Below are 22023 nucleotides of genomic sequence, written 5' to 3' on the forward strand. Positions count from 1 at the left end.
TTAATGTTAAGTTAACATTATGCCAAGTCGTCACAAATGAAACAATGCATGGGAAACGGATTTGGCGTGTTAGTTGCAGTGCACCTTAACTACATGAGTAATTTTAACCGCTAATACAGCAGATTCATGGACAATTACATCGGTAATCAGCATTTTTGCAGCAACTAATTTATGAATGAGTCTGCATTGACAACATTGAAGAGAATCGCTTTATTTAAGGTGAATAAAATACTATACTTACTGAAGTTCAACCTTAATTGAGCCGCAGCCGCACACCTGACTGCGTGCCTGGATGTGTGCGTGCGTGTGTGAACAGGTGAGGTGAGAGCGTGAGCTGGGAAAGCAGTGGGCCAAACCACTGTGAGGAAGGGGAGGGGGAACTGTTTCTAAATGCATTTTAAATTATAAATGCTTTTTTTCTACTTAGACAATTATCTTAGGTACATACATATATTCTTCACAATAGAGAGTGCGTTTTTTAATATATATAGTTTTGGTGGGGGGACAACCCTCGGATGGGAGGGGACATGTTCCCCCCGGTATTTACGCGCATGGGTGCGCCGCAAATCAAAAGCATCAGAATAGACCTCACAGTGGAATTGAATACCGGAAGCGCTCTCCGAAGCAATGCTCATCTTATTCCGGTTTCGCTAACAGTCGCAGAAACATGACAGCCTCAGGACATCGGATGACATTTTCACTGTAAACTTTGCCTTAATTTGGACAAGAACAGGTTGTTCGCTTGGTTAATGAACTGATGTAGCCTAAATAAAGCAGCATTTAAAAGGAATTTGTGCAGAAAATGTGTCTTATACAAAGCGTTTGCAACGTTAGGTTACAATAATGTGCACAGCCAACAGCATAAGATCTGCTAACTCAAGCCATTCGTTAGCAAAAATAACTATTTAACATCCAGCAGGATTAGTTTTATGTTAGTAGTTGTCCGTAAGCTGTGCTAACCCCCTCCTTCCATTGTATTCAGGGTCAGATACGGGCGAGTTGCAATCGGTCAATGCAAAAGAACGAGGAACCCCATAATGACAGGTTGCTTAATGCTCGTAAGGTTTACTCAAGTCTGGAAACATAATTTAGCTCCAACTCGCTGGAAAAAATAAAGATATTTGTTGTTGTGTTCAGTGTTTGAATACGATTTTATTAAAGCACTTCAGTTTTTCACTAATTACAAAATTTTAAAGCAAATATCTTTAAAACAGTCCATCTGTAGCGTACAGAGTGTGTTTCTGAATCTTCAGGTTAAAGTTAGTTCATGTTCAAGTTCATTTTGTTCATCTGCTTTTTATTATTTATTTAAAGAACAGCAAATAACATTTTACAACACAAAAAAATATACATGCCAGGGGATAATTATAAAAATAAATTAAATATTAAATAAATACATTTTAGAGTTCACAATTTTTTAAAGTGGGCTTCCTTGTTGAAAGAGTCTCTGATGCTGGTAATATACAAGCATATTTCAGTGATCAATACCTTACAATTTGGTTGCTTATTAGTAAATTTACATTTATGAATGTACAATTTTGTTAACAATAAAAGTAAATTAAATAAAAACTATTTTCCTCTTGATAAGGATAGACAGTAATGCCAAAAAGTACATTTTCCCATAATGATGAAAGAGGTTTTGAACACTGAAAATTGTTAATAATTGTTTGCAGCTCTTCTTTTTGACTGAGTATGTACAATGCCAAAATAAGTGTAAAACAGTCTCCTCGTATTCATTACAGCAATACAATTTACATCAATTCCACTTTTATATTTTTGTAAATAATGTTTTGCTGGATCAAATCTGTGGAGAAGTTTATAAGATATTTCTTTAATTTTGTTTCTAACCTGAAATTTCTGTGGTAACAGCCACACTTTTTTTCAGCAAATCAAGTCACCCTTTAATAAAGACATCCAATAAAACTTTATATAAGGAACAGTAGTGATTTCTTTTTGGAAAAGAGTTCGAAAAGCTCTATTATTACTCTTGGTATTTACTGTAAAACAAGTTTTTCCAACATAAGATTTAGTAAAATCAAAAGACGGTGGTCTTGATTAATACCACGAAATAACATATGGGCCTCTGAAAAAATTGAACCAATAACAGTTGAAAACTTGCAGGGTTATTGATATACTGTAATGAGAAAGGAATTCATTGTAAGAAAAGTATACCATCTTTATTATAAAACTAACCAAATTAATTTAGTTGTAAAACCAATAAAAAAAATTGCATTTGTATTAGTTGTCTATTATTCCAATGTGGGGGAAAATTATGCTTATATATTAATGACCTTGATAGGAGCACTTGTTTGTGGAAGGCAGATAACTTAACTGGAATTTTGTCTATATTATAATTTTACATCAAAATAAAACTAAGACCACCAATATTTGATAAAACATAATGATCTCCGTTTTGAAGTGCAGACTGCACTTGAGCGTACTCTGGCATATAACTTGAAACGAAAGACATACATTCCGTCTAATTAATTTCACCCATGATTTCTTCTGTCCTTTCGTGGAAATTGAGGTAAGGATGTGGTTTTTTTTAAGCTGGAGCAGCCGGGAACGCTGCAATAACAGTGACGAGACGACTGCCATTCTATCTTACACCGTTGCAATGGAACCGGATGTTGTGATACGTCGTTTCGCTTACCTGAACCAGGAAGTGTGAAAAAGGCCTATGGCAGCGCTTTAATAAATGGCCTTAGCAGAAGGCATCGTGCATATCAAAAACAGGCAAAGCAACATATTAATATTATTCAACATATCCCAGATTTTTAAAGAAATTTTAAAGATGTAATCCCATTTGTAATCTTTAACATTTTCACGAGCATCTGCAATTTAATTACACATTTTTGTCAGTAACTGAATTACTGTTACTTTTATTTTGTAATTAAATTGCGTAACGCCGTTACATGTAACTAGTTACACCCCAACACTGTATACACATATGATACACTCCATACATATACACACATGATACACTCTATACATATACACACTTGATACACACTATACATATACTCACGACACACTCCATACATATACACACATGATACAGTCCATACATATGCACACATGATACACTCTATACATATAGACACGTGATACACATTTACAAACACGATACCCTCCTATCAGGGTCTGGGATAGAACGTGGGTCTCTGGCATGAGAGGTGAGTCACGTAACCACTGAGCTACTGGAAGTTGATGAACCTAAACAACAAAAGGCAATGTGCTTCTTTGTGGAAAAGTATTAAGTTAGGCAAGGCACAAAAAACACAATACTCTCTATACATATACACTATGTTGTTCCTAGTAGCATGATGTCATTATTTACTTACTACATATTATTAGAGGGCATGCAGGATTACAAATGCAGCAATGTAGGCAATCTGCATTAGCTTAAAACATTCTCAGTGTAAGTCATAATTGCATGCATATTTGCTTGTAAGAAGTAAAATAGTAAGTTGTCTACTTTTCATTCAAGACAAAGTAGGACATATGGGGAAAAAAATAACAGAGAAAACGAAACAAAAGAGAAAATGAAAAACAAGTAAACTACACAATTAAATTTATCTGGTAGTTTTATTATGGTACATTATGGGTATGAAATACACATCTATAAATCACTTATATGTTTTGCGTTTGGAAAGGAAGGATTAAGAAGAAAAAAGTCATGTAGGCTACACAGCAGGGAGAGCAAGGAAAATGACAAAAGGCTAAAAAAATTGAAAAAAAATGAATGGCTAAAATGATCAAATGAAAATTTTAGAATAACAAGAAAATTGATTTCTGACACTTACATTATGTTTTATAATTCTACCTCCAATGTGTCAAAAGATGAAGAATATTTTGTTTTCACAGTCAGAGCAAGTTTCATTTTTGAATGAACTCTCTCTTTAAGCCATATGTGTTTCTGTTTCCTGACAGTCTGATGAGGAACTTTCTACGTTAAAAATGTTCCAAAGCTAAAGAGATTTTTAAATAAGAATTTTGCTTTAACTTTTTACAGAAATGTGTTAAATAATGGCCTGAAGCGTGGAAGATGCGAAACAAGCAACATATTAACATCAAGTCGCCAGGTGGCGCCAACTGAACTGTAGTCGTTTAAAACACATCAGAAGAATAGAAGAAAATGTCCCCGGAAATATTTCCCTTTGAAATGCACGATAAATAAAAGCTGTGCGTTTATTCGATATTATAATTCTGTGACTCAATAAGTAAACGAAATGTTGAGCATGGACATCTCCTCTGATGAATCTGACGACTGGTTTATGGAGTCTCTAATCGCGTGAGTCTGACAGCAGTAACGTTAAACTTGCATTTGGTCGCCTAACATATTGGCTGTTTTAACATTCAGAGTGTTTTCTTCCTATAAATATTGGCAGCGTTTAACCAGTAACGTTTTTCCTACCTTAGTAGCATGTTAGGCACCAGTAACTCGGTAAATTCTTGATTTCAGATACAGAGACCTGCATCTGTTTCAACTCGACCATCCTACAAAAGTAATTGAGTGGACGGGTGACAAAAGTAAAGAATCTCTGAAGATCATTAAAATAAAATAGTATAAAAGTACAAATAAAAAAGTAAATAAAAAAATCATAAAGGCCGTTTTCCCCTCTTTTTTTGCAGGTATTTGTGTTGCAGGATACACCGGAGCTAGATGTGAAATATTAGAGTTACTTCTGCCTCTAAAGTTATATGCAGGAGACAATCAAGTAGGAAAAATTTCTATTGTTGTACATATTTTACATGTATTTTGTAATTTACCAATTTAACTGTATATTTGGTCACTACTTTAGGGTCTTTGTGCAGAAAGAGACTTCAAGGTACAGCATGGTGGCTTTTCAGAGGAACCTGTCGAGTGTTGATACATATCCCAGGAACAAGGTAATGGCTGGATTTGAGTTTGTTCAGAAGTAGAGATGTTTACTCTAAAGTGCTGTTTATTAATGTGCATTAACCAGTGCATATGAATCTCCAAAAGCTTAATTTCAGTTAAATTCTTCAAAGTCTTGCCTAAGGAAGAAAAAAAGGCTGCTCATCTTGGTTAATTAAATTAACAGTGAAATTTCATTAGTCTTTTTAATGACATGTGCTAATGGAATATTTGGTAACACTTATCAACATTATTCATTGTAGCCACGTAGTTCAAGGTCCTCATTGAGTACTTTTACATGGACACCAATAATCTGATTTTAATATGATTAATACAATACTCTGACTAAAGTCATAATCGAACAATGAATCGAATTAACCCTTTGATGCACTACATGGGTCTAAAGTGACCTGTCTAAGTTTTTTTTTATATCTATTTTATTGCTTGTGCATCAAAGGGTTAAGACACGTGGAGTATGCCGATTTTAGTCGCATTATTGAAGTCCAGTACAGACATGTAAAACCTTGATCAAACTATTACCGTCATATAGGCTTTTCACTGTATTTTTTCTATAAGAGTCTATACAAAATCTGTCTCACGCCTCCTTTTGAGTGAAGGTCCCGGCCGTTAAACCACCCCCTGCGGGCTGGCTGCCTCCTGAAGCCCGCCTCCTTCGTGTTAATGAACGAGACTTGAGCCCAAATAAAAAAAATTAATTACACTTGCAATAAAATTTCCCGAAAGTTGGTTTTGGTCAATTAAGGCACTGGTTATCATGCTGATATGGGTTCAGGTCTTCATTTTTGTAATGAGTATGTTTTTAGCCAGTTATTTATTGCCATAAAAATGGGGCGTGTCATCGTGATTGACAGTTGTGATTGACAGTTTCTCTAAACAGACCGTCGGAGGTTCGGGAGGAGATTGAAGTGTTATTATTCGATTTCTGTGTTATTTTACCAAATAAGTTCAACAGTAAACTACACTTTCTGACCTACAGGATCTGACGGATCACTGTTTCTTCGGTAAAGTGAGGGCTTTATTAGGCTTTATTATGGCTGATACACACCTAGACATGATAGAAAAAAAACAGGTGATCGTTATCTAGCAGAAATTCTTTTTATGGGTCTGAAATAGTAATTAGGAAGGCAAAACTGATGTTAGCCTCAGGGGCGTAGATTTAGGGTGTACGGAGGGGTCTTGTCCCCATCAATATCCACCGACCATTGAAATGTCCCCACAAATAATTTAATCCACTTTTAAAAAAATCGCGCTGTCAACATTAACCTAGACATGCAGAAAGGGTTCAATCACATTCTCTCTTTTAGTTCTCTCACCCCAAAACACATATGGACATTTTGTTTGACTGCGCCTTTCCCTGCTATCATGTGAGAGGCTGTGGCTGCGTTCAGATAAGCAGCGCCAAATGCAGTTGGATTGTTTTTTTTTCCGTGCAAGAATAAGGTGTGTTGGGTGAGGTTGGGTGACACACAAGTAAGTATGGCAACAGCAAAAAAAGGTGGACATAAGGAGCTTTTTTTCTACAAAAGTGTAAATCACATAAACGCAAGTTCGCTACTGAAATGAGTCCATCATGTTAATGCTTGTGTTTTCCTTCGCTCTATTTTATAGCAGACTGATATAGGCTAGTCTGTGAATAATATGCCCTGAATGCTAACTGCAGAATAAACAGCTAAAGTAAATGATCCCTGCCAGTTCTACTAATCTCTGAGTAGCATGTCTAATTTCGGTTGAAACTTTGTCAGAAAAAATGCAGCCTGTGTATAGGCGTAATACTGATTTATGAGACATGTTATAATTGCACTATGGTTAAATTGAACTGAAGTCTTTATTAAACTCTCTCATTATCAGTTAATAAACATTACTCTAACATTACACTATCAGATCTCTAGCCAGCTTATTGAAAGTGTGGCTGTTTGTTTTCTGAAAAACTGAACCTTTTTGCAGTTATTTGCCTGATTTCTATTTAATTATGAGGTATAAATATTGCATATTTTTATTGGTGACATTTTAAGAACTAATTTTTGCTGGATTATCTTGTCAGAAGGTGGTCATAACCACACTTTTTGATGCGCCAAAAATATTTCCAACCATTTTGTCAAATTGCTTACCATACTATTTTAAGTGTACAAATGTGCATTTTTGTGATGTGAATTTTGTGAGTTGTGAGTTTTATATCACAATGTGAGTTTTATATCACAGTTATATAATGACAATTTTGAATGAAAAATATGAAAAGATTCTTATTTTTAAAATACAAATTTATATCATATCATTACATTTTTTTTATGTAAAAAAAAAAACTTGAATAATAAGAAAAAAATTCAAAAATAATATCTATCTAACTTTTGATCTTTCGAACCACCAGTAACCCAATTGGCTATGGGCCTGAAACTTAATGAATTGTATGAAGAGAGGATTAAATATTAATATATTTTAGTAACAGTTGAATTAATGATAGCAAATCAGCGCGCATATATACATTTTTATATGTATGAGATATATTATATCTCGCGAGCCATAGGTTCCCGACCACTGTGCTATAACATGTAAAATGGGATCATGATAGGAACATTCAAAAAGCAACTCATGTAAACACCTTAATCATATTATTGTCTTATCCAAATTAAGGTAAATAATTTGATTACTGATGTTCATGTAAACATAGTCACTGATGAAAATAATTTTCACCAACAGTAAAGTTATTGAGAGTGTTATTCTCAGCTTTAAAACTTAATCTGTTTGCTACCTGCATATGAGGTTTATTTTATTAAATTAATCATATTTAGCAGTGTTTTTACCCCAGCCCAGAGTTTTTGCTTTATTTCTTAACATAATGTCAGCTGTTCTTTTACAGGTGTGTGGCCACTAGTGGAAATTCTAATACACTGCAGATTTGGGACATTGGAGGCGATGACAGTGGTAGGATTTTTAATTTATGTTTTGAGTAAATTGATAATTACTACAAATTATGTGTTTTAAAATCTTTTTTTATCATTTAACATTTATTTATTGAAAATAAGAGTATAGGTCAATATGAAATATTCCATGTTTTCAATCTTAAAATCTGCAAAGAAATATGCATATTTTATGCACATACATGTAGATGGCTAGATAAATAGATGCCTTTTCCTTTAATATCCAAGATGTAAAAACACTGAATATTAGGGATGTCCAGATCCGATCACATGACGCGGCTTCACACTCGATTGGAATCGGATGTTACCTCCCAATCAGGAGTTGAATGTATATGTATATATTCTCATTATTTTTAATAAATCTGTAGTTATGCGGTGGCACAGAGTTAGATCTCTTTCTTGACTTCACACAGAAACAGCAAAGGGTGCGGAAAGCACGAGTATGTCTGCGGTCTGGAGGTATTATAAAGTTGATGATGACAACATTGCCATAGCAAACCGTGACATATGTAAACTTGGGATTACCTGCTGGGTATTTTAAATTGAGGTGCTTTTTGTTTTTATATCAGATTTTTTAAATACATTTCCTGTTGCACTAAGGTCCAAATGTGAAGAATTTAGGTTATTTGTAACATGATTGTTCAAGCTACCTCACAGAAGTACTCTGTTAACTGAATTGCTGAATGTTAAAATAAGGTGAATTAAATAAATAATAAGGAACATCCTGGATCTGTTTCTTCGCTCTTTTTAAAAAAAAAATTTTTTATGCATTATAGTATCGGATCGGGTTTTGGTATAGGTAGATACTCAAAATCAAGTCACTCAGACTCGCGGGCAAAAAAACCTGATTAAGACATCCCTACTGAATGTTTTATATTGACCTGCTGTTATTTTCTGCAAAAATGGGCAAAATATATTTATTCTTATAAAATTATATTCTAATGTTCTGTATTAGTTTTTTACAATCATTGTAAGCAATACTGGATTTTCTATTCATGGACCCTTTCAAATTTAACCTGATTTTGCAACAGATGTTATTAAAAGACTGGTGTCATAAACCTCAAGAGCCCATCAGCAAAAGGCAGTAAAATAACACCTGGATTCACAGACAGTCCAACAGTTCTTCATGGTTCTTGTATAAGTGACATTCAGCTGACAGAGATTGCAACAGGACAGGTTCTGTATACAGTAGGTAATATCAGATTTTAAAAAATATTAATAATAAAAGCCACTTTTATAGCTCATTTCATATTCTTTATTTATTTATTTGTTCTAGGAAAGAGTCCTCGGATTCAGTGAGTGGCCTACAGTTTGTGAATGCTTTTGTGTTCCTCATCTGTTCAAGCAACGGTGCTTTACTCCTTGGTGACACGAGAGATCCCTCGATTTGTCATTATCCTCTGGAAGAGAGTAACAGTGGTTTGCACTGGTCATTTGGGTTGAAGAGTGACAGCTCTCAATCAGAACCTTCCTGTTGTAAAGTAGCAAGAGTGTCTTCTTCCGGTCACATGCTTCTATCTGATCTAAGAGATTTACAGAGTCCTTTTTGTCATACTCAAATAAAGGTCCCACACAGTGCATCAAAGAACCACTTTATGAATATTCTTGGGCCCCCGTTCTCGACAAATGTCTGTCTGTCAGGTGAGTAGAAAATACATACATTTTAACTTTCTTACATAAGGTACATACACTTTTAGTCTTTTAAGATTTTATTTGCAGTGAAGCATTCTGTATTTAGGGTGTAAAACAAGTTTGAAAAACCTTAACAGCAGTTTACTGATAGAAAACATCCTGACACTCTCTATTGATATAGGTGGTTAGATATGTACTATGTAAATAAATCCAACACAATCTCACGGCAATTCATAACTTTTTGATTTAGTGGCTAATTTGTATGAATTCGTACAAGACAGTAGGATTTGCTCATGCGCCAATGATGGTTTGGTTTAGGGGTGGGGTTAGGTGCCATGCCTCCTTTTTAAAATCATACAATTTTGTACGACTGAACTCGTATGAATTAGCCACTAAACTGACAAAACGTAAAAAACACGAGAAAACAAAAACTTCTGTTTTCTCGTGAGATCAGGCTGATATATCCCATTCATATCCGCTCAAACTATATAAACATGCAAATAAAATTACAGCAGTGAGAATGCAGCAGTTGAAAATCTGATAATAGCGATGTGGATGTTTGCACAAGCTCTGTAATTTAGCATTTCAATTAACCCTAACTTATTTATTTGACATTTTATACAGACACTTTATAGTTTGTGTTACACAAACAGCTTTTCGATAGTATTGTTTCTAAATAGATTTACATTTTAAATTTGTACTATAAAGCACATTGGCACTGTACTTCACTCATTTTGATCCATGCTACAAAAGAAATGATCCGATTCTTGCTTCAAAATGTTGTGTTATTGTGTACTTTCTTATAAACAACACTGCCAGATGAAGCCAACTTTTTCAAAAAGTTTGCTTTAACAAGCTGTTTGCAATCCCTGTTTTTATTTTTTATTCAAAATGATGTCACACAAAAATGAGCATTTAGCAATAATTACAAATATGAATCTCTTGTTACTTACTGATGACAAATATGTTTTTTGTTGGGAAGGGTTCGATGGAACAGTTCACATCTACAACACGAACAATTGGAGCACTGAGTCATTGAGCCCTCAGCCAATATTTTCACACCGAGGTCATGAAATGTCACATGAGGCAATATCCAGCACTTCCCCAGCTGTGGTCACCACTCATTCTTGGCATCAGTCTCGACCAAAAACTCTTCTTTCTGCAGCTACAGATGGATCTCTGCATGTGTGGGACTGGGTGGACAAAATCACGGACAGATGATGCTGATCAGTAGAAAAAACAATTGTGTAATGACACAAGATGGATTTTTGTCTTTTTTTAAAGATTTGCAAAGTAATTTGCAGCCTGAGTACAATGTTTGCAAACCAAATATTAATAAATAACACTGTCTTTGAGTTTTGATAAGGATGGTTATTATTATACTTTGTTGTTTCTGTTTGGTGAAATTCATCAGCAAATGATTTTAGATCTTTTCTCAGAAGAGCTATTAATGGGTGTGTAATTCAGGAATAAAGTAAATAGGTCACTTTATAAGTGGACCACTGGATCATTGGTTCACCCCATTATTTCAAAACTTGCAGTCATTCAGAAATGAATCACTGCAGTGTGTTTTTTTAAAATTGATACTGACACAGTCCTGCTGTTGCTCATGACGAGTCTAGCGCGCTCCGACTGCGTTAAGCGCGAGACAGAAAGAAATGCTCACAGCTTATCATCAATTTTGAAATAGTCAGAGTGCAGAGTGTATGTGTAAGCATACCTTCCAACACTCCTGTTTTTCCCGGAAGTCTCCCGTATTTCAGACCCATCTCCCGACACCCTCCCGTTTTGTTATTTCTCCCGGAAAACTCATGTAATTTCAACCCCTGCCCTGGTCCTCAGCATTTTGGAACAGTTTTGAAACCAACCCGGTCCCCAACTTGGTATAGGATCTAAAGGCTCATTACCACGGCGATTCGTTCGAACCACTATGAGTCGACTCTTTTATAGATGAATCAATAGTTTTAAACATGGTGCACTTTCCGATTTATGCCTTAGCTGGATATTTTACTTCACTTAGTGCTGTTACACACTGCATGGAAGGTTATTTTCTTTAAATTCTCTTTAAGGGGCTGTGAGATAGAGTTCACGTTGTCTGCATGAACTCTGCTGGGTCCTTGTGGGCTTTAAGTCCAAATTCTTCTAAACACTGAGACACTGTATGTTGAGACAGATCCATATTCTGTTGAGCACTGAACTAAAGAGTAATTCCAACCGCACTTTTGAACCGACTGACCATTGAGATTCTCTGCATTGTCCTGTCCTCTGAGTAAATTCAGTATGTACCCCTATGGAGCCAAGATTGATTTATCATGACCCTGTCACCACACAAAAAAAAGCTCTTCATGGCCTGTAAGCAACCTCACGGAGTCTTGTCATCCATCTAAATTATCACCACTTTTCAAAAGGAGATGTAGGGAAAGGTAGGCCATTGATATTCAAATGAGGGACAAAAGAGGCTTCTGTTAGATTGATGGGCCATCAAACGCATCAGTGTCTTACCGAAAGTCCTGTAAGCTTTGAAGGAGGAGGCCTGAGCGACGCTTTCTCAGCATGGCCAGTGGAAATGCACAGTGTGCCCTTTTGAAGACGCTGACACAGTCCTAAACAGTCCAGAGCTGTTTCCACCAACCTGTCATGGCTTCTTCTGGATGTTCGTCTGATTAAAGGAAGGAGTAAATAAAAAAGACAAGGCATCAGCACATATAGTCATAAGCTGTTTTCTGCAGCAGCCTAGATGGGTCCTCAAGTCTTACAACCAGCTTCTCATAAAATTTAATTTCTGTATAACATTTAGCTATTTTTAGCTGTCTTTTAATATTGCTGCTTGTCAGAAGATATCTATGATGCATATTATATCCTGCACTTACCAAATAAATTTTTTTAAGTTGTAAGTAAAATAGTTTTGTTATACATTTATAAGAAGATTTAATTTCAGTTATTCTACTTAAAAAGCCCACATATAACTGCTTGCTTATTGTCTCCTTACAGCAAAAAGGTTACTGTTTCGAGTCCCGGCTGGGCAAAGTGTCCCTTCTGTGTGTAGTTTGCATGTTCTCGCTGTGTTAGCGTGGGTTTCCTGCATGTGCTCCGGGTTCCCCCACACTCCAAAGGCATACGGTATAAGTGAACTGAGTAAACAAAATTGGCCATATAGTTTTTGAATGTGTGTGTGTGTGAACAAGAGAGTGTACAGTATGTGTGTTTCCCAATGCTGGGTTGTGGCTAGAAGGGCATCCGCCACATAAAACATATGATATAGTAATTAGCGGTTCATTCTGCTGTGGTGACTGCTGATAAATCAGGGACTGATCTGAAGGATAGTGAGTAAGTGATATTAAACACTGGAACATTTTCTTTAAATATTTTATCATCATTTTCAATTTTATGAAGCGGTTCCATGGATGCCAAAAGGTAGCTACATGTCAATGCGAATTTTAATGCATTGCAAATGAAAAATGAGCAACGAAAACACCAAACTTGTAATAAAAATTCCTTAATTTGCAACAAAAGTTTTTAAGCTCCGTTGACGTGATTTTTGATGAAAAAGACTTGGGGCCCTATTATACACCCGGCACAATAACGTGCAGGACATGTATGGTGTGATCTGTTGCTATTTTCACACCAGCGCAACCTTAATTTTCACAATAGCAAATCCATTTGTGCTATTTTGTGGACTCATGGGCATGCTGGTCAAGAACAAGGTGTGTTAAGGTGCATTGTTGACGTATTGCTATTTAAGAAAAATTACATAGATCACGCCACTGACCATCTAAAAGCTGGTCTAAAGTTCAGCGCAGAGCGAGTTAGTTATGTGCCTATTGTATGCAAGTCCAAACGCTCACACATTGCTTAATACACACAAGATGTACAGAAATACACAAATATCTTTACATATGAAAAAAATTTAAGGATTAATAGTTACAAAAATTATTATTTCCTATATAAAAACTACTCCGTCCCTCTTTCATGTCAGCGGGCTTTTTTTCAGTATATTCACGACAATTTGCATTTGTATAATGTATTATTAGCAGTATTATTTATTATATGCATATTTATATTTGTTTTCATAAAAACAAGTTTAGATTTGTCCATCTGTCAGGTTTTGTAGACGTATGCATCACCATATGGGGCATAAGAACAGTTTCTTGAAAACACTTAATTATTATTGTTTATTTATTTGTTTGCTGGAAATTAAAACTAAATTTAGGAATAGTCTTGAAACGAATCTTTGTGCTAAACAAACTAAATTAAATATGTAGGCTAATGGATGTCTTCAGTTGAGTGTGTACAACACAATTTCCTTATCTACTAAAGTAAAGGAGTAAAGTAAAGAGTAAAAGTAAAGTAAAGAGAAAGTAAGGAGGCACAACGGAGGAAGCTGTTCTTTATCTTCGCGCTGCAGATGATCTGTTTAACTGTTTTTTCACTAGTGAAGCATTCAGTTTTTCCACCTACAAAATCTGCCATTTAAATAGCAAATGTGCCATGGCACGACTGACTCAAAGAAAATATGAGATGAGACACTGATTGATTTAATGCACGTATGCTCAAAATACATCCATAACTCATTTAAAAGATTAAGTACAACTCTGTTAGACCATGCACCGGGGTGCAAACCGTATATTTCCATCCTTAAAATATCAAAAATGCTTTTGCACCATGTGCTTTAGACTTTGCACCTCGATCGTTAAAACAGAGCCCATAATGTGAATAATGAGAGACAGAAACATATTTGCTGAATAAACTCTGACATGGCGAACACCCCATGACTAATTATGCTTCCCTTGTTTACAATTGGTTACTAGGTTACCAATACTATAGTAAACCATAAAAATCTGTTTAAAATTATTTCTTTCTTTCTTTCATTGAAAGATTTGCTTTGCCATTTGCCAGTTCAAGAACCAGAATAAAGTGCAAAATCAAGAAGTTCTGAAATGATTAATTTTGCATATCAACTTGTTCAATCATTCAAAGAAAAATACAAGAACTAACAAGTAAAAGGGATGTGTGAAATTATATGTAACCCCTTGCAAATCAGCAAAAAAAAACGGATGCACCTATAAGGCATAATCTGCTGCCTTCATTCTTCTGAGATATCCAGGGGACACATGGTTTCAGCACCTTGCCGAAAGACAGATTCTGCTGAAAGCTCAACATTACAGCACATCAGTAAACTGAACCGCTCTGATTACTGAATGGGGAAAGCCCAGTGTGACTGGCAGCTCACATGGTGGTTTGTTAAATAGGCAAGAATTACATGAATAAAAAAAGCATAGTGGGGGGTGTGGGGTTTTAAGAGCGAAAAGTAACATGCGAGAGACGAGAGAAGAGGCAGGGAGTAAGAACAGTAATAACCATGCAGGAAGCATGCAGGCCCAAAGGATACAATTAGCAATCAGGACATAGTGCCGGAGGCCTGATTACAAATGCAAACCATGTCTTCCTACAAATCCGGGGGTTATCAAACACCAGGCAGCCATTGGTGAAGCCAGAGATGAGCTGTGGTCTCTGCATTGGACACGCTACAAACCACATTCCATTTGACAAAACACAGCTCCAGTGCCGGGAGACAATGAACATTTTAATTTGTCTGCTGCTTAGAGCCAATTCACCACAAAAGAACAATCAAGATGCGATTTGTCAAACAGAGTGATGTTGGTATTTTTATTTAGGAAGGTTAAATAAGCAGACAGCGGGAGCAGTGTAAACATAATGCTTCTTATATACTTGCGATGATTTAGGTAGAATTTTTTTCTGCCAGTTTAATGTGTTCATTTTGTAATAAATATAATAATGAATAGGCGTCATGGTGGCGCAGTGAGTAGCACAATCGCTCACAGCTAGAAGGTCGCTGATTAAAACAGTCTTAATCTTCATTCATTCATTTTCCTTATACGTTTAGTCCCTTTATTAATCAGGGGTCACCACAGCGGAATGAACCGCCAACTCTTCCAGCATATCTTTTACACTACGGATGCCCTTCCAGCTGCAACCCAGTACTGGGAAACATCCATACACACTCATTCACACTCCTTCACTACACTGTAAAACCCAAAAAGTTAAGGTAACTCAAACCATTTGAGGAAAACTGATTGCAGCAAACCCTTTCAAAATTCAAAATCTAATCCTAATAAGTTCTGGGAACTTATTCCATTTGAGTAAACGAAGCAAGCTGAGCACAGTAAAACCCTATAAATAAAAAGAACTCAACCACTGTAAAACCTAATAAGTTAAAGGGTACATAGTTTACCCCTTTTTTATGATTTAGTATTAATATTATGGTTCTTCTGAGTGTGCCAGTTTAGGTTCAGTTCAAAACCCAATTCAGATTTTTCTATTATAACGTGTTATAATGTGTCATTTTGGGGGCGTGTACACAGCTCGATGTTATAGGGGTGTGTTGCTTCATATGAAAAATTGTTTAAAATTCCCGCCCAACGTAACAAGGGGGCGGGGCCAAGAGCTCCCCCGCTCTGTGTTTGCAACAGACAAGCAGACAGAGAAAAGCAAGCAGCATGAATGAGAGGACCAGCATTCAGCCGTACATGTACGCCTCGGACACAGACCAAGCAGAGAGTACACAATCATTGTGTCTTTGTATAGTTTTTACAGCCAACTGTGTGCTAGTTTAAAGTTCCGAGCGTGTACACTGACACTAATAACCACGCTCACTGAATTAACTTGACTGAGGCACCGGATGACCCGCTTAGAAGCCGCGACACAGAACACCAGACACGGACATTCGCATACTATTTAAAATGAAGCTATCAGATGGAGCGCTGTGGGGCGGCAGAAACATGAAGTGTCTCGAATCCTGGCTGGGGCGCCGCGGACAGCCGCCGACTTGAAGCGCCGTTGTGTGTACACTGATGGAAACCTATGTTTAGAATTCTAAAATGCATGGCACTGCGCGCCGCCGAGCTGCGCTTCTGTTGTGCGACCTGCAGGCAAGTTCATTATTTTATTTCCAATGGAGCGACACTCACGTGAGGCAAAGGCACTTTCAGCTGCACCTAGTTAAGATCACACTCACAGGGAGCTTCTGTGACCGCGAGAAATGCAAACGGTTGAAGTTTAAGATAGAGGCAATGAAAAGTACTAGTTTGCAAACCTACCTACAAACAAACCAAGTTACAAACAATAATTACGATTACAGCAATCATGTGATGAATGCTGGTCTTGTGTTGAGCCCAATGAGCCTTGCATCTAAAAATAGAGCAAGGGTGTTCCTTTAGTAGTGACATCGCTTTGACTCACACGCTGAAAATGGCGGATGTGAAACGACAAACCGAGTATTAGGTGACGCGTGCCTGTCAATCAATATTGGTGGGCGGGGGGGACCGCACTCCAACGTCAAGTTGCGGTCGATCTAAAAACGCCTCTAATTGGTCCCACCGTTTTTATGTTGTTAAATTGAAAAAAAAAAGGACTGTGTGTGTTTATATCACCCCAATATGACGGTCTATACACTCTACCTACACACGTCTGTCCAAACAGCTTGAAAAGTAGATTTTTCACCATAGGTGCCCTTTAAGGCAACTCAGACGTTTGAGGAAACCGATTGCTACAAAACCATTTGAGCTTAAAAAACTAATCTATATGAGTACTGTGAACTTACTCCATTTAAGTTGAAGTAATGAGGTGTTCAATTAACTCATTAATTTCAACACTGAGTTGAAAACTCTTTTCAAATGAGTAGAATTAACCTTTAGTAAATTTCGAGTTAACAACACTCATTTAATTTGATAAAGTTGACTGTTGGGTTTTACAATGTACGGCCAATTTAGTTTATCAATTCACCTATACCCGCATATCTTTGGACTGTGGGGAAATTGGAGCACCTGGAGGAAACCCATGTGAACATGGGGAGAACTTGCAAGCTCCACACAGAAATGCCAACTGACCCAGCCCTCGAACCAGCGACCTTCTTGCTGTGAAGAGACTTTGCTAACAGCTACAGTGTCGCCCTGTCTTAACCTTCATTTTGTTATTTTTATTTAGGAAATTTGTTTCAAATTTGTTACAATAATCCATAAAGGATTTGTTTTCACTTCCACGTGGTGAATTACTTAATTTAGATTTTAATAGATACATTTTATTATAGCGGGATTCCAACAATCTTTCTCTGTATAAATTGGCACTACTGCAAACATTAATCTGTCTTTTAGGATGAAACCCTAATGATCCCCAGCACCCTGATCTGACTCGCATTTTTCTTTAACCTAATGGCAGCTTCATATAAGCACCTCAGCAAACCCCTAGTGGCCGAGTTTTTGAACCCAAGCCTAGTTTAATACCTTCAGTATCTCTCTTTCTCTCCCTCTAGAAGAGCCAGCCTTCTCCTGACTAATGCCCCTTGACACCTTGAACTCCATATTGTGTGTTACAAATTCCCTCCTTAATTTGTGAGGGAAGAAAAAGAAAGACAGCTCACTAAGAAACATCAAAGCTCTCTTCTGCCCTCTGAGAACCAGAAACTAATTTCTCCATACTTAAACTGCTTTAAGCTTTAAAATGGTCTGAACGTTTATTTCAAATTAGCCATGAATTGAAGTTTGTTGAACAGCACAGTGGATTTCAAAGGTGAAAGTGATTTCATTTGTACTGGTGGACATTCGCAGATGACCAGGCACAAGAGCATAATGCTAATAAAGACAGTCTATGCATAGCTTAAATGCAATGATTACGTGTAGAGTGGAGAGTTATTGCACTATAAGAAATACAGAGATAAATATATTTATCTGCAATCTATAGTCTGCCAAATCTTTGCTGAAATACTGAAATTCAATTCAAGTTTATGTGTGTAGCACTTTACACAATAATTATTATTCAAAGCAGCTTTACAAAAGGTGCACATTATTATTATGATGAAGCATTGTGTGTTTGCTTTACCAAAAAGAATAGGTCTTTAATCTTGTTTTGTATGTGTCTGAGCCTCGGACATTATCAGGAAGGCTATTCCAGAGTTTAGGAGCCATATATGAGAAGCTCTGCCTCCTTTAGTGGACTTTGCTATTCTGGGCAAAGTCCACTAGTCTTGAGATCTTAAAATGTTGAAATGGGTAGTTCAGCAACAAATGCAAAGCTTCACTTTACTCACCCCTCCACTTGTTCCAAATATGTTAGTTTCTCTGTTGAACAACAAAGTTAATATGAAAAATGTTGGAAATTTGTAACCATTTACTTCTCTAATATTTGTTTTTCCTACTACTAGTCAGTCAATGTTTACAGGTTTCTAACTTTTTCAGAATGTCTTCAAGTGTTTCAATAGAAAAAGGAAACTTGTGGAAGTTATTCAGGGTGAGTAGACCTTAATGGTGAGTACATTTTTATTTTAGTTGAACAATCATTTAAAACAGGACATTTTACACGTTATTGCTTCATATTCTGTAGGTGAGCAGCTCGGTGGCGCAGTGTTTAGCACAATCGCCTCACAGCAAGAAGGTTGCTGGTTCACACCCCAGCTGGGTCAGTTGGCATGTCTGTGTGGAGTTTGCATGTTCTCCCTGTGTTGACGTGGGTTTCCTTCAATTGCTCCAGTTTTCCCCACAGTCCAAAGACATGTGCTATAGGTGAATTGAATAAGCTAAATTGGCTGTAGTGTATGTGTGAGTATGTATGGGTGTTTCCCAGTGTTGAGTTGCGACTGGAAGGTAGAGCTGAAGATCTTTGCTGGGATTGGGCCTCATTTCTATCATTTTAGACGGGGTCGAGCCGAGCTGGGCCGGGCCGGGCCGGGCTTGGGCTTGCGCAGTATATGAACAGTCATGTGATGCATTTCGATTAGCGCGAGAAAGTAATCAAATCGTTTGTTACAACATTAAAATCCATCCATGCAAAGGTGAAACAAATGATGACGGAGAAGCCAAAAAGAGCTAATTTTGACTGCGGTCAGGCCAGCCGCTAGTTCAAAACGAACGGTCATTCAAGCCGCCAAGGTATTTCGGCACTCACGCATACACTGCATATTACGGTAGAACGCTAAACAGCAATGTACAGCAAGCTGACAGGGAAGATGACGAGGTCACTCGTTACATTAAAACCGCTGTCATATTTGCATATTTATAAACTATTCTAGAATTGTGGGTACATATTGCATCTCCAAGATAAACCTTCTATTAATTTTCAAAAAAACTAAAACTTTAAGTGCTTTAAGTTAAGTGCTTTGAAATGTGCATTTTTATTCGATGTTTGACATAATCTCAACCAAAACACGAAGATAGGGTAGGACATAGTGTAGCTCCTCCCCTTTAAAAAAAAACAGCTAATAGTGTTTTGTTTCATCACAGCTCTGCCAGTGAGAGTGGTTGAGCTCAAGTGCATCAAATGAGAAAATGAGAAGGGGGCGGGGCATGTCAGATACTAGCATTTGATTGGTTATGATGTGATGAGAAGTTATAGACGAATTACCATGTTTGTAAACATTCAGGATGAGTGCAGCGAGGTTGCAAAAAAAACCGGGAGCACTAGAATTTACAGCGAGAGAATGACATCCAATGCGGTACAGAGTTTGTTGTTGTCTTAGAAATAATTTATTGATTACATATTATATATATTATTTAAATAATGCTTTCAACGTATTATAACAGCTTGTCACTCAGTGATAAGCACAGTTATTCGGTAAAATTAACATTAAAGTGAGTGGCGTTCGTCTGACAGATCCATTTGCGATAACACCCTCCCAATGGATATTGGATTAGACAAAATGGCCAAGGTTTCAGCCCGAAATACCTCATTGAAACTCCAAGTGACTTTACAAGAGAGAGGTTAAAAGCCTACAAGTCTTTGGATGTCAACAACTTTGTTCTGTGTGGTCATGTGCAAGAAATAATGTTCCATGATTACCAGATTCAAAACTATGTAGTGCTAAAAACCATTTTTAATAAATGAACTTGGATGAAATTAGATAACGTTACTAGTTTACAGTACATGCTATATTTATATCAAGTCTGCAGTCATTTATTGCACCAGGAGATAGCTACCTTGCTTTTATAAATGTTCTAAACAAACCCTAATCTAAATCAACAAATCGTCCTTATTTATTTACTTTTTACTTACAGAGTGGAAAACCGCAGTGGACCTTGGGGTCGCAATGAACTGGGACCATAGACTGTAAAAAAATAGATTGTAACATACAAATGACCCCAACTTCAATTAATAATTTAATAATAAAAAAGATAAGCTAAAATATTTTTGAACTTACGCCAAGGGCTCCTGACCAAGCGCAATATATGATGAGTTAAGAGTGAGAACGTATTGCATAGACATCCTAAAAATTAATTACATTGATACAAACATCTCAAAAACTTTGATTTTTAAATAATAACACAAAGCTTAAATAGAGTTTTCTTTAAAAATAATGTTTATACAATGCTCAGCATAATTGAGGACACCACATTTTGAAAATGAATATTTTTATCATTTTCTCAGTTAATATGGGCAATGTTTTTGGAGCATTTAAACAAAAGAGATTTATTTATTATTATTATTTCCTTTATTTAGCCAGGAGATCACATTGAGACAGTACTGTCTTTTCTTCCAGTAAGACCTGGTCAAGACGGCAGACAGCACAAAGTTTCACATAAAATCACACAAAAACAATACCACAAAATTACAAAATCACCATTCATAAAAAGGTCAGATCACAAAAAACAATTACAAGTGTCCTTTAAGACGTTGTACAGAAGATGTTTAAAAGTACTCAGAGTAAGAAGTGTGTCAAGATAAAGCTGATTTTGCAGGTCATTGCAAGCCAGGACTCGGAGCATAAAAGGAAAAAGCATGTTTGCTAAGTTCTGACAATAGCCTTGGGACTGTTAAACGAATACAGGAACAAAATCTAATGGGCTGGTTATTTATGTGAAATGTTAACAAATTAGAAAGATAGTATGGTAGTTTACCTGAGAGCCTTTAAAGTAAATAAGTAAAAATGTAATTTCCTCCTTTAATATAAAGATAACCAATCTAAGGAACAAAATACAGTGATGCATCCGTGAGTCTGCACCTGTGACAAAGTGTATTGCTGCATGATAAACAGAATCTAGTTTTCTTAGTGGTGGCTGCATGCATATATGGATGATCACCATAATCAAATATAGACAAGAATGTACTCTCTACTAATTTCTTACGAGCCTTTTAAGGAAAATAATTTTTTGACCGGTATAAGAAACCTAACTGTGGCCTAAGCTTTTTCAATAACTTGTTAATTTGTATATCAAAGGCTAATCTCTCATCAATCCAAATACCTAGATATTTGTAGGAGCTAACTCTGTCTATTTGTACACCATTCAAAGATGTAATTGTCTGGTCTCTTACTTTAGTGCGGCCGTGGCTAAAAGTCACATATTTAGTCTTTTTTTTTAATTTAAAACCAATTTTAAATCCTATTAAAATATGAAATCAAAAGATAGATTTATGAGGGGTGTACGTATATACGCTGAGCACTGTGTGCGTATTTAGGGTCATTTTGTAGCATTACCTTCAAATATTAATACAAAGATTCCCACAATACCAATTTTTGACTTTTTAGACTTGCCTCCTAATCACACATTCGGCTTCGATTCCTATTAA

At 36.4% G+C, this 22023-nt stretch overlaps 1 protein-coding gene across 1 annotated transcript; it reads left to right on the plus strand.

The window, feature by feature from the left end:
- The first annotated feature begins 4121 nt into the window (after positions 1-4121).
- On the plus strand, positions 4122-10806 carry LOC130215025 (WD repeat-containing protein 73-like). The gene is given in 11 exon segments (XM_056446915.1): positions 4122-4294; positions 4466-4533; positions 4636-4721; positions 4806-4869; positions 4872-4893; positions 7758-7822; positions 8850-8858; positions 8861-9010; positions 9094-9417; positions 9420-9459; positions 10302-10806. Coding segments are annotated over 11 exon segments (1260 nt in total). The 5' UTR covers positions 4122-4232; the 3' UTR covers positions 10672-10806.
- The last annotated feature ends 11217 nt before the right edge of the window (positions 10807-22023 follow it).

The sequence above is a fragment of the Danio aesculapii genome, chromosome 21 (assembly GCF_903798145.1).
Source record: "Danio aesculapii chromosome 21, fDanAes4.1, whole genome shotgun sequence".
Lineage (NCBI taxonomy): Eukaryota > Metazoa > Chordata > Actinopteri > Cypriniformes > Danionidae > Danio > Danio aesculapii.